This window comes from Manis pentadactyla, chromosome 15 (genome assembly GCF_030020395.1).
Source record: "Manis pentadactyla isolate mManPen7 chromosome 15, mManPen7.hap1, whole genome shotgun sequence".
In the NCBI taxonomy this organism is placed as follows: Eukaryota; Metazoa; Chordata; class Mammalia; order Pholidota; family Manidae; genus Manis; species Manis pentadactyla.
Window position 1 is genome coordinate 42,397,595 of NC_080033.1, and position 13,428 is coordinate 42,411,022.

The 13,428-nt window shown below is 50.5% G+C and overlaps 1 protein-coding gene across 1 annotated transcript in view; it reads right to left on the reverse strand.

The window, feature by feature from the left end:
- Positions 1–581: 581 nt before the first annotated feature.
- LOC130681083 (tRNA-dihydrouridine(20) synthase [NAD(P)+]-like) overlaps positions 582–13,428 on the reverse strand; it is a 42,612-nt gene continuing 29,765 nt past the window's right edge. The window contains exons 11-19 of the mRNA XM_057493252.1: positions 11,028–11,092; positions 10,775–10,845; positions 8,716–8,802; positions 7,205–7,373; positions 4,965–5,056; positions 3,598–3,758; positions 2,371–2,459; positions 1,189–1,262; positions 582–954 (exon numbers count right to left, since the gene is read on the reverse strand). Of these exons, the coding sequence (XP_057349235.1) occupies positions 720–954; positions 1,189–1,262; positions 2,371–2,459; positions 3,598–3,758; positions 4,965–5,056; positions 7,205–7,373; positions 8,716–8,802; positions 10,775–10,845; positions 11,028–11,092 (1,043 nt within the window). The 3' untranslated portion in view covers positions 582–719. The remainder of the gene's footprint in view (positions 955–1,188; positions 1,263–2,370; positions 2,460–3,597; positions 3,759–4,964; positions 5,057–7,204; positions 7,374–8,715; positions 8,803–10,774; positions 10,846–11,027; positions 11,093–13,428) is intronic.

Here is a 13,428-nt window from a genome sequence, read left to right on the forward strand (position 1 = left end):
ATCAGCAGCCTGTCGCCAGTGACCCCTGCCCGGAGCAGTTTAACCCATCAGGTCTGACCTTTCGCTACCCAGGAATCAGGGCCAGGACCCTCCAACTCACTAGGGCTATCCCTTACTGGGACACCAGATTTGCTAATTATTCTCCCAGATTCCATGTCACCTCTCATCAGGAAAGTCAACCGATGGCCAGTGCCTCAGGATTACCATCAATAGAATGGGCTTTTTGGGCCTTCCTGGTTCAGCCAAAGTCCAGCAAGCATTAAAGGTGACACTTTGTCCCCCATCTCCACCCAGATGCATAAGGATGGGTAGCGGATATACTTTAAGAAGCTCCAGCTCTGCACAGAGGGTGGGAAGAGAATTATTATGCCAGGACATGAGTCTGTGTGTGAAGGTGCCAAGGCTGCAGCAGCCAGCCGTGGGTAACAATGAGGGGTGTCTTTACTGCACTGTACCAATGTCAGATTGGGAGGTGCCACCTGAAAAGCTCCTGCTTCCAAAGAAAATACTAAGGTCACTGGGAACTTGGCCCTGCTACTCAGACCCACCATTGGAGATGGATGTCCTAAACACCCTTTGACCCATGCTCCAGGCCATGACCTCTTAACTCCTGCCAGGAGGCATCAAACTGCCTGATGGCATCTGGTCCATGCTCTGTACCCACAGCCATCCTAGGGCCAGGCCCCTGAAGGAGGTGAGCAGGGTAGGCACGAGAGTCACTAGCCTTCCAGAGGGCTCTCTTCACCACTTCCCAAGGCCACAAAGGGCTTCTTGCACAGCTCCCCAGGCACTGCTGCCTCCTGAGTTCTGGATTCCCCAGGGTCTTGGCCAGGGGCCTCCCGCTTGCGCTTGTGCAAGGAGGGGCTCTCCTCACCCAGCCGACCCTCAGGGAGGCCCTGGCTCTGCAGACAGACGATGGCCGCAGCCTGCTCCGCCAGTTTCTTCGACTTGGCCCTGGGCAGACGAGGCATAGGGTAATAAGGCAGGTAGGCAGGCAGGCTGGTTGCAAGACTAGAGTCTTGGAGGCCTGATGCTACATACCCCAGGCAGAGAATCTGACAGAACTGAGGAAGAGGTCATCCCCCTGGGCTGCCACCGCCCACATACACCATCTCGCTAGCCCTCCGAGGCCAACAATGGCTTCAGGTCTCTCATCCCAAGCCTCATGCCACTGACGAGGAAACTCACCACAAGGTGGACTGGTACTTTTGGTCAGCAACAGTGACAACAGAACAGAAGAGACGATCCAGGGGGCGCTGAACCTGGTGCAGAGAACAGGAAATAAGGATGGCTGCATTAGGGCAAGAGGACCAAGCCCTGGAGGATCCTCTGCCAGTGTCATGTGCAAGGCAGATAAAGGGAAGTACTTCCCACCTAAGTCAAATGAAGACTACCTATATTACATGCTCCTCCCCAGTGGCAGTACCTGGTGTATCTTCCAGAGAAGAAAGGTAGATTTACAAACAGACAGTGACATTCCAGCATGGCAGGAGTTCTGTCGTGGACCTAAGCAAAGGGCCATCAGAACCCTCAGCTGCATGTGACTGTGGACCTTCCTCTGAGTGACATCTGGATGGGCCAGGTTTCCCAAAATGAGGAGTTCATCAGATGGAAAGGAGTAAGAGGGGTTAAGGAGGGGGCAAAGAAGGTACATGTGGCAGAGGTACCAGGGGATGTGCCTGGGTGGAGAGCTGAGTGGATGAGACCTGAGGAAGAAAGGCATATGTTAGGATCCTGTGCTCTGTGCTGATGCACTAGGGCTTGATCCCAAAGGCACTCCGGAGCTGATGAGGGAGTAGAGGTCAGATTCATTTTGGAAAAATCACTCTGGCAGAAAGTGACACAAGGCCCAGAAGGTACAAGTTTGGAAGTGAGAAGGCCAATCCAGAAGAGAGCAGTCTAAACAATACCCAGCTGTGGAGGCCCAGAAAGGCGAAGCAAGACTGTCTCAAACTTTCCACCAAAGGGTCCCAGGTCTGGGGTCCAATTCAATGGCCCTTTGGCTGAGGCCTGGTCCTAAAACCTGTCTAACTTTGAGGTGTAAGCATCCTTCCTAAGCCAGTTTGCCCTTCCCAGAGAACTCTCTCCTGCCTAATAAACACCACTGAATGGCTGGCACAAGCAGGCCCTCACTTAAGTCTCAAGTTCACTTTTATAAAGCGGCCAGAATTAGACAACAGTACCACTGTCAAAGGGAAGAGGCAACTGGCCTGGCCACCAGCAACAACTGCAAGCCCACAGAAGCAAAGCCGGGCTCCAAGCCAAGCATCCTGGAGTTCAGGGTATGAGCTCGGGGTGTGCTGGGGTGACGGCACCAGCGTGGGAACACTGTAGGGCTGGATGCAGGGCAGGCCACAGCCAGGAACCCACTGTTTCATACACAGGCTGTGCCAACTTCTCCCTCCGGCACCACTCCAGCAGGCACATCTTGGGGGTGATCTGGGGGTGAATATGCTCTCCTGGGGAAAGGAGGGGAAGGTGTCAGGGCTCCCCCACCCCCAGCATCATCACTTCAACCCTCCTGATAGGGACTGCAGAAACTGAGCCATCAGGCTACTTGCCTCAAGACTCCTGTACCTATTCCTCTGAGCTCCCATTTCTGTGCCACCAGGGGCTTGGGGCTTGGGTTCTACGCAAAGTGAAGATAGGCTTCAGCATACTTGGGGAATTAGGCTGGGAAATGAACTCCCAGCACTCTGAGCGCCAGCCTGTAAAACAACTTCAAGAACTAAGAAGAAAGGTCCAGTTTTCCTCTCAAGACAATATTAGGGGGAGTGGAGAGGGTGCGGAATATAGGCAACCATATAAGGTCTCAGTGCCCACCCTGATTATGTCTATTATTAAGTGTCAGGATGATCTGCTGCTGCCCTGGACACAGTGGACTCTGGTTTCTGAGTTAATCTGTGACAGGGTGACAGGGTGGGAGGTGCTGTGTCCCAACTTCCCACCAGAAGCTCTCATGAGATATGACTGCCCAACAGCTGTGCCCATAACCCTCTTTCCAAGCGCTTGCCAGAGAAGACTGACTCCTGGTCTGGGCCTGGGGACCTAAGAAAGGCTCAGATCCCAGACAGCAGAGCACAGTCATGAGGGCCCCGTTTAAAGCTGAGTCACAGTCTGAGGCAATAATCAGCCAGAGGTTGCTTCTGCCTAGAGGGGGCACCACAGGGCTGGAGAGAGGTAGTGGGTGTGGGCGAGGGTTGCACAGACAGATGAGGGCTAGGGTCCCACTGCTACTGGGGAGCTCCTGGTAGGCAGCTAATTCCTCAGGGCCAGGGTAAAAACACAGACTCACAGGAACAGAGGGAGACAAACACCCCCATCCTGAGTTGTGGGAGGTATGGGTCAGGGAAACATGGGGTTTAATCACCTTGGGACAACAGTAACACCCTGACAGTGCTACTGGGCTTTTAGGGACTGTCTTCCCCAAAGTGACTTCTCTGAGATGCTGACAATTCAGAACAAGTGTCCAAACCAAGGAAATTTGTGGTCTCTAACCTTGGCATTAACCATGTACAGAAAAGCCAGCTTACTGGCCTAGTCAGACCCAAAAGGAACTGGCCCTTCTCCAAGCTGAGGCCAAGCTGGAGACCGAACGGTCAAACTTGACAGCCATCTGAATGACACCAGAGGTGTCTTCAGCTGGTTCCCCTGGCTCCTCCGGGGTCCTGGCCAAGAGCTCAGCCTGCCGGGCATCCAGCTCTCGGGTGGTGTCCTCATAGAAGGTACCAAGGCCAAAAGCAGAGCAGGACAGGCCCCTTAGTGGAGCCAGCATGCAGGGAACTGCTGCAAGAACCCAGAGCCCCACCACTGAAAAATGCTTCCCACCAACATACACCAAAACACCGTTGGGACCTGGCCATCAGAAGTTCCTTCCCACCCACCCCTGCTATCCGCCTGGACTGGCAGATGGAGAATGAACGTGAGCCTCTGAGGTTGGACACTGCAGGGCAGGACTGGGCTGGGTGGAAAAGGTTCTAACGGTTCCTCCCACCTGAGCCTACAGGCAGGTGTCCCCAGCTAGCAGTCAGTAAGTTGACCTACATTAATTTAGCGCCTGGGGTACGCATAGCTTCTAACTCATGTGGGGCCATGCAAGGAAGAGACAAGGCCTGACCACGGAATGGTTCGCCACTTCCTGTCCCAGCCACAAGCAGTCAGGCCTCGCCGTAACTGAGGTATCACCCAGGGCTACGGAGTTATACTCTTCCTCTTCAGCTTACAAGACACCTGCGTCAACCTGGTTAGGCTCTGTACGACAGGGACAGAACTGACACCACAAGCCCAGGGTGGGGAGAAGCGTTCTGACAAGGCTTTTCCCTTCTAGGGAGCATCTTGTCGGCTAAAGGGCATTCACAAAAATGGACACCTGGGGCGGTCAGTGGTTCAGAAAGGCTGAGGAGGGAAGACCTAGACAGGCAACATGAGGGGTCAGGAGCATTCAGGCAGAAGACCCAGTACAAGCACAGGTAGGTGGTGAGCTATAGGCGCAGGCACTGGGCCGAAGATCAATGCCAGAGTTGGAGCTATACCAGATCTGGAGGACCAAAGGGTGGCCTCCCAGACTGTAGAGTGATGGGGTCTGGGCGCAGGCTCAGGCCAGGAGCTCCATTCTACAACTCCAACTCTCCTGACCATTGGGTCTTAGCGTCCAACATGTGACACATCTGTCACCAGGAAGGCCCCTTCCTCCCCAAGAATTCCCAAGCCCAGCCCTCACATTCCTCTGTCCTACTAGTGCCCTGTTCCCAAAACTCTGCTGCTTAAGAAATCAGTCCAGGGATGGGAAGTCCCAAAGCTTTGTAAGTATCCCCTTCTGAGAGTGAAGCGGTACCACCATCCCACTCCTGCACACCCGCCTCCAGAAGCTGTGTCCCTGGTCCCCTGGTAGATTCAGCTTAGGGCTCAGGGTCAGCCCTGGCCAGTGTCCACAAGGACAGATGGACAGCTATTGCTGCTCTCACCAAATTTCCCGGGAAGACTGGGCAGCATGGAGCAACCTTCCCTGGGACAAGCAGTACTTGGTGTTGGTGTAGTGGTCGTCGTACTTCACAGCCTGAGGAAGAACCCGCATGAGCCCACCTGCTGCCTGAGCTGTGCTCTGACGGCAGAGAAAGGGGCTCCAAGGGGGCAGCAGAGGTGTGCTTGCAGGTGAGGCACCGTGACCCCGTAAGAAGACCCCCTCCATCCTGGCCACTGGCTTCCCCGGTTAGTGGTACAAAGCTTGAGGGTCATGGCCAAGGCTGCCAGTCAGGAGCGTACTCTACTGGCCAGCCTGACTGAGGTCCAGAGGTGCAGGCAGCTCCTCCTGCTTCAGCCACCGCAGGCTGCCAGCACAGAGGACCGGCCACCAAGCATCTTCCAGGGCGGGTAGGGGGGACAAGCCACAATTCCCGTACGGCAGGACTAGCGCCAGCACAGGTGTGAGACTTTTCTACTCCAATAACAACAGTGGGTACCTTCTCTTCCCGCATCTTAAATGGCCTGCCTCCGATTTCCCCCAACGTGGATAAAGCACAGCTCCATCTACCAAGCTTGTTCACACGTTACCTGTCACTACACTCAGCTTTATAAGCGTGAGATGCAGCTGTTACCACCACTCCACAGGCTGAAATACAGGCTCAGGGAGGCAGGCCACTGCCCAGGGTGGTGTCCAGTAGAAGCCTGCCTGGCAGGGGCAAGCAGGAGAGCAGTGGGTAAAGGGTGGCCCAGCCCTCCAGAAACCCCTCCCACCACTTGCCCCCTACACTCTGCTAATATCTCCACTTAGGCCTCGTCTTCAGTGCTTGGAAAGGTGCCAGGGCACACTCAGGACCAAGCAGGGATACGTGGGCAAGCCCCAGCCAGCGGCAAGGCCCTGATTCAGCTTGTTTGGGACAGAAGGCACCTGGCTGGACCAGAAGCAGCCCTGCCTAAGCTTGAAAGCCGCTCCCTTTCTCTGGGACAACACACCCTCTTGAGGAGCTGCCAAGGGACAGGCTGAGCAGGAATGATAACAGCACCTTTCACCCAGTGAGCAAGCTCAGCACTACTGAACGTGTCTTCTCTGCCACAGACTTGCCAGCCGGCCAGAAGAGCAGACATGACCTGGGCTGAGGCATGCCCCCCTTGCCTCTGGCTGACCCAGGACCCTGGACAACCTGATTGTCACCAACCTGCCGGACAGGATCCCCAGAACCAAGAGGATGAGTGCTGCAGCCCTGAGCAGGGAAGGCTGTAGGACAGAGGCCTCCGGGCCTCCTATCACCCCCAGCTCGCACAGCCCTGGGGACACCCACACGCCATGGCAGCCGCAACCGCCCAGGCTGTGGTTTCATAGTTTCAGGCTATGGCCATGGTTTCAAGAGGGCACAGGCAGCCTGAGGATCTGAGAAGCTCCTGATCTTCCCAGAGGGTGTGAGCCCCAGAACGGAAGAAGAGGACGGAGCCTGCTCTGGTGAGGGCTGTACTCTGTGCTTAGGCCCAACTCACTGACAATTTGAGGACCACTCATCATTTCTGCCTATTGATACGCATGGCTTATCATAAGAGTCCCACAGAGTTGCAGGCTTGTGCCAGAGGGACAGGGCAGGTGAACTTGTCAAATAATTCCTTTATGGGGAAAAGCCCCGCACTACCTACCATCAAGCTCCCACTGAGAAGAAAAAACTACTCCCTAAGGAGAGGGTTAAAGTTAGGCTATTCTCTAAGTCAAAGGTTTAAAGCATTCTGAGAACTGCAAGAGTAGATTTTAGAAATGATTTTGACTGATGCCTAGGTGAGATGTCTCTGTCCTCAACAACAGCTACTCCTGGCTGTGGCTGCTCTGGCACCAACCCACTGGCATGGGGGTCTTCAGTGACAGGCCCCATTGTCCTGGTGCATGAGTAGGGGGGAATGAGATGGGGGAAGGGAGTGTCGGTAAGAGAGAAAGAGAAAGAAACATACCATGTGTTTGGGGCCACAACTTCATCCTGAATCGAGAGGTCCTTGCTATGACCCCCACACTTTGGAAGCTTTAGAAGGAGGTGATGTTAAAGGCGTGGCTCCCCAGCACCCCTCTCTTCACACGGCAGTCAGGAGACCTGATACTACATTATAAGAATGAAAAAGAAAACGAGAGGAACAATAGGACTGCTGGGGGCTGGGGCTTACCCAAAGTGCCTTCTGTAGGAATGTAGCAGAAAGTGAGAAAGGTTTGTTTTGAAAAAGCGCACAGACGTACGTACTGGATGTACTTCTGCATGACCTCCTCCAGGAGCCGTAGACCCTCCTTGAGGAAGATGGACGGGTTCCACATGGCCCCTCGGGCCACCATCACTGAAGAGGCTGCTGTGGCTTGTCGAAAATCCTCTATGTCCACATACTCGTGGATGTGGTCGTGAGATCCTCCACTGAAAGGCAACAGGGCAGTAAGGGTGCCCTCATTCTCATACCACCACTTCCAAAAAAGACAACTTCCAGGTCTGCCGCTCATTAAATGTATGGCTTTGACCAAGTCTTGCAGCTACGAGCACTTCAGGAGGTTGGAGATTGTAATACACAGCCCACTATGGGGTCAGGAACACCAAGGGAGGGTATACAATAAAGCAGCCTGAACCTAGCCTGGCACTTAATAGGTGTCCCAGAGGTTTTACCTTCCTTTCCCTCATCCTAAACAGTGGCTAAAGCCAGTCCCCATCTGAAGACATGGGTCTGGAGGTGGATACTGGGATCACAGGAAAGCCTGCATACAGGCCAGGGCACCCATATGCCCCACTGTGGGCTGGGTCAGAAACCACAGACAGAGGCGATAGTGAGGGGAAGGAAGGAGGCCCAGCTTGGTTGCGATTTCCCTTCCTGCCACCCTGCAGCCACAGGAGCCCCTTGGAAGCTGCTGTTTCTTCAGCTGTTCCATTAGGAACCAGGCGGAGCCTCAGTCCAGTGGGTCGGGGGTCATGCGGCAATGATGACACCCTCGGGTGGCAGCAACAGCAATAGGATCCAGGATCCGAGCAGCCCTAACCTCTCCAAGCCACACCAACACTCCTTGGCCTAGGGACGCCAGGCCAGCTGCCACTCCCACCCTGAGCTCCCTCCCTCCCACTGTCAGGCATGCCTTTTGTCAGGACTTCAGAGCTTTGGAACTTCCCTGTTCCACCCTGCCTTCAGGCTCTGCCATCTTAAGGTGCAAGGCTGAGATGCACTCCCAGCTGGCCCACAGCAGCCAGCACTCCAGCGGCAGCTGGATGCTGGCTTACTTACTACTAAGCCTTTGGGCCGTCATCAGTACCTCACACCTGCCCGCCTAGGTTCCTGGTCCTGTAGCGGCCAGAATGTTTGCCTCGTCTTTGGACTGTAACCTGCCTTATGCCCCCTGAGTCATAGCTCTATGTGCCCTGGCTTGGACTCCTCCCCTTATACCCTGCACGCCAACCCTGGGTGTGACACCACATTCTCCTGGGCCTACTTCAACAGCCACCTTCTTGCTCTCCCTATCCCCTGCACATTCCTACCCCCAACCTGTCCACCGAACGCCCTGAGCCCCTGCCTGGTACACACATACATCAGCTACTCACCAGAGGCCGAGGGACATTTTCAGCCTTATTCCCAACCTCATGTTTTGTCCCAGCCTTTTTCTCTTTCCCTTAGAGTTATTTTTTTAATGCTATCTCATTTCATTTTTGTATGCCAGCCCAATTCCATTCTGAGTAAGGTGAGGCATAAAAAAATAAATGAGGAGGAAGGGAGGCTTACTTGGTTATGACAGGAATGGACAGGATTTCAGCAATGGCTTTGATGGCTTCAGAGCTGACAGGATGCTGGGGTCGCTCCTCCCGCTTCCTTGGAGATAAAGAAAAAAACGATGGGCCTGAAGGCTGAGTGCCAAGGGCCATGTCATAGTTTGCACAGGCCAACCCTACTGCCCTCTCTACTGAACCTCATGCAGGTCATGTAGCCAGCAAGGACAGGGTCTCAGTTACAGGGGATGGCTCTGCATTACCTGTGCTGTGAGAAGGCAAGTCCAGCTTTTAGAAGCTGGCAAGGGAGGCATGGCTGCACAGTGCTGTTGTGGGCGGCCTAGCCCCAAGGTCATACCACCTTTCCTTGGCTTCCCTTCACCTCTGCTAGAGATGAGGGACAGTGCTATAGGAATGCTACCCCTACTGTTCCAGTCTCACCCTCCTGGCCCAAGGGGCTGGGAACAGCTGCCGCTGCTAAGGCTAACCACTCCCACACAGCTGCCTGTGCTGAACCCCAGTTGGGCAGCTGATCCTGGGGAGAGGCACCTGGCGCAGGATATACCCAGCGGTCAGGGCAGGCCACAGACCATGGCTCTGTCACAGTGAGCCACAGGGGAGGCAGGACCACAACTTTGGGCCCCTCCTTCCAAGGTCAACGGCAAGAAATTCTTGTGTATGAGTCAGTCAGTCTTAGAGATGTTGAGGTGAGCCCTGACATGCACTGTGCTCGGGAACAAGCAAGAATGGTGGTCGGTTAGATAGCCCTTGCCCAGGTCTTGCCTAGGTATGTCCCCTCTGTTACACTCCTCAACAAAAAGCTCAGAGGCAACAGGGCTTCAGAAGACCCTGTCAACCAAGCCTCCACCTCCACCTTCCTATACCCACAGCAGCCAGTTCGAGCCCACCCTCAACAGCTTTGATGGCCAGAAAGTCCCTTCTTAAACTCACCCAATTCTATCTTCCTAGTGCTTCCAACTACCGGGTAAAAAGCATAAAGCTGTATTATTCAGAGAATACTCTATGCCAGGCACTGTGCCAAGGCTGTGTATTCACATCTCAGAAAAGCCTCATAACAACCTTGTAAAACAGAAATTATCTTAATTTCTAAATGAGGAATGTGGTACTCAAAGAGGTTAAGTGATTTGTCCAAGGATACAGAGCCAAAAACCAGCAGAGCTGGGATTTGAAACCAGGCAGTCTGAGCCCAGACCCTGCAGCCATGGGAAGGAGCACATGTGAATGTGTGTGTGGCCTTTCACCTCCCCCTACTGGTTTCTGCCTGCACAGCTCTACTTTTCTCTTTTTTACGTGCTGCAACTATGGGCCCCCTTCTTGGAAAATACTGAAATATACACAACCAGAAAAAAAATAGACTGTTGCTACAAGACTCTTGAACCCAAAAGGAAGATCAATAAGAGAAGAGACGTCAGTCTGGCCAAAGTCCACTGATCTGGGATTCTGTACAAAAGTGTATCTTGTACAGGGAGCAGGTCTGACTGGGAAACCAAAGGCAGTCGTCAACAGTACTTCAGCTCTCAGCAGACAGCACATTAGCTACAGATACAAGCACTGTTTAAAGCAGTCATTGTGACACCTGGCAGTCCACCAAAGGCTGACAAAAAAGGCAGTGGCTTTAAAAGAGCAGCAACTGCTTGTGGTCATTCAAGGGAGAAACTACTGTTCAATGCAGTACAAAGAAAATGAGATTCAGAGTTAAGAGTTCTAATTCCACCACTTCCTGGCTGCACGATACAATTTTAAGCAAATCACTCAACCTCTACCATTTATATATTCTGAAGGTAGGGGCATTTCTCCTTCCTCTTGGTCTTTCTGTGTCTCTAAAGCTCAGTGCAGTATCTACCACCGGTAGGTGCTCAATGAATGAAACAAAGAAAAATACAAGCCCATAAAGGGTTTGACTGCCTTCAGGACTTAGAGGACGTCAAAGAGAGCTAGGCAACTAGGCTGCAAATGTAGAAGAGAAGTTGGTTGTGACCGTGGGTCTGGTGAAGGATCATTAAGATGGCTGAGGACGTCCTTACAAGTCAGTCACTAGAACAGCGACCACTGACCTCCCATGAACTGAGATGGCGGCAATGCCAGTCCTCTCTATCCGCTTCACAAGGCTCAGGGTATCTTCCATCTGACAAAGAGGACCACAAAGAGTAGTTACTGAAGTCACCAAGCGAGCAGCTGCCAGCTCCTAAAGAGGACTTAGCTCCAACCCCTCCTCCAAACCTAATTCAGCTCCTCAAGGATCATTCACACCCCCAAATCAACATCCCCAGAGAAAATGGACCTTCAAATGGAACACATCAGCCTTACCGATGGCAGGATGCAAATCTTACAGGTCACAGGTCTGCGTGTCCCTTTAACAAGAGTGTGAGGATCTGCAGAGAGAACACAAGAGCACCTGCTCCTTTTGGAACAACTGCAACTGCCCATACTTACTAACTCTGCTGCAGACCTGCCCATCACAGTGGCATGGACATGTCTATGTCCGTGTATGTGTCCATGAGGCCAAGAAATCCACGTTTTTTTCTACACTAGAGCCCTAGCACCAGTAGTCCCTAGTTTGGCACACAGTGGTGTACCTATATTTGGTAAGAGAATGAGAATGGATCTGCATGCATGCCTATGCAGAACACAGTGCTCTTTGGCCAGGGCAAACATCTGAATCTCCTAGCAAGCTTAAGAAATACAAAATCTTAGATTCCCCCCCATATTTCCTGTAAAGGTCTCTAGGGGCAGGGCTTAGAGATATGTGTTTTCAAAAGGCTCTGTAATTACTTGAATTTAAAAAAATAGCTCTGTATTACTTAGCCATACAAAAAAAAAGAGGAAATCCTACCATTTGTGAGAACATAGATGGGCCTTGAAGGCATTATGCTAAATGAAATAAGTCAGAAAGAGAAAGACAAATACTGTTATGATCTCACTTACATATGGAATCTAGCAAAATACACAAAGAAATAAAACCCCACCATAAACTCACAATTAATTAAACTAGAAAAAGAAGAACAAATGAGGCCCCAAGTCAGTGGAAGGAGGGACATAATAAAGATTGAGCAGAAATAAATAAAATCGAGAAGAATAAAACAATAGAAAGAATCAATGAAAGCAGGAGCTGGTTCTTCGAGGAAATAAACAAAGTAGATAAACCCCTAGCCAGACTAAACAAAAAAAAAGAGAGTCTACACACATAAACAGAATCAGAACTGAGAAAGGAAAAATCACTACCAACACCACAGAAATACAAAGAATTGTGACAGAATACTATGAAAAATTATATGCTAACAAACTGGATAACCTAGAAAAAATGAACAACTTTCTAGAAAAATACAACCTTCCCAGGCTGACCCAAGGAAAAATAGAAAATCTGAACAGACCAATTACCAGCAAGGAAATTGAACTGGTAATCAAAAAACTACCTAAGAACAAAACCCTTGGACCAATGGTTTCACTGCTGAATTTTATCAAACATTTAGTGAAGACCTAATACCCATCCTCCTTAAAGTTTTCCAAAAACTAGAAGAGGAGGGAATACTACCAAACTCATTCTATGAGGCCAGCATTGCTCTAATACCAAAAGCAGGCAAAGACACTACAAAAAAAGAAATTACAGACCAATATCCCTGATGAACAAAGATGCAAAAATACTCAACAAAATATTAACAAACCAAATTCAGAAATACTTCAAAAAGATCAAACACCATGATCAAGTAGGATCTATTCCAGGGATGCAAGGATGGTACAATATTAGAAAATCCATCAACATCGTCCACCACATCAACAAAAAGAAGGACAAAAACCACATGATCATCTCCATAGATGCCGAAAAAGCATTTGACAAAATTCCACATCCATTCATGATAAAAACTCTCAACAAAATGGGTATAGAAGGCAAGTACCTCAACATAATAAAGGCCATATATGACAAACCCACAGCCAACATCATACTTAACAGCGAGAAGCTGAAAGCCTTTCTTTAGGATTGGGAACAAGACCAGGATGCCCACTCTCTCCACTTTTATTCAACATAGTTCTGGAGGTCCTTGCCATGGCAATTAGACAACACAAAAATATAAAGGACATCCAGATTTGTAAGGAAGAAGTTAAACTGTAACTGTTTGCAGATGACATGATATTGTACATAAAAAACCCTAAGAATCCACTCCAAAACTACTTGATCTAATATCTGAATTCAGCAAAGTTGCAGGATACAAAATTAACACACAGAAATCTGTTGCATTCCTATACACTAATGATGAACTAGCAGAGAGAGAAATCAGGAAAACAATTCTATTCACAATTGCATCAAAAAGAATAAAATACCTAGGAATAAACAACCAAGGAAGTGAAGACCTATACTCTGAAAACTACAAGACTCATGAGAGAAATTAAAGAAGATACCAATAAATGGGAACACATCCTGTGCTCATGGATAGAAAGAATTGATATTGTTAAAATGGCCATCCTGCCTAAAGCAATCTACAGATTCAATGCAATTCCTATCAAAATACCAACAGCATTCTTCAACAAACTAGAGAAAATCATTCTAAAATTCATATGGAACCACAAAAGACCCCAAATAGCCAAAGCAATCCTGAGAAGGAAGAATAAAGCTGGGGGGATTACACTTCCCAACTTCAAGCTCTACTACAAAGCCACAGTAATCAAGACAATTTGGTACTGGTGCAAGAACAGAACAATAGACCGATGGAAC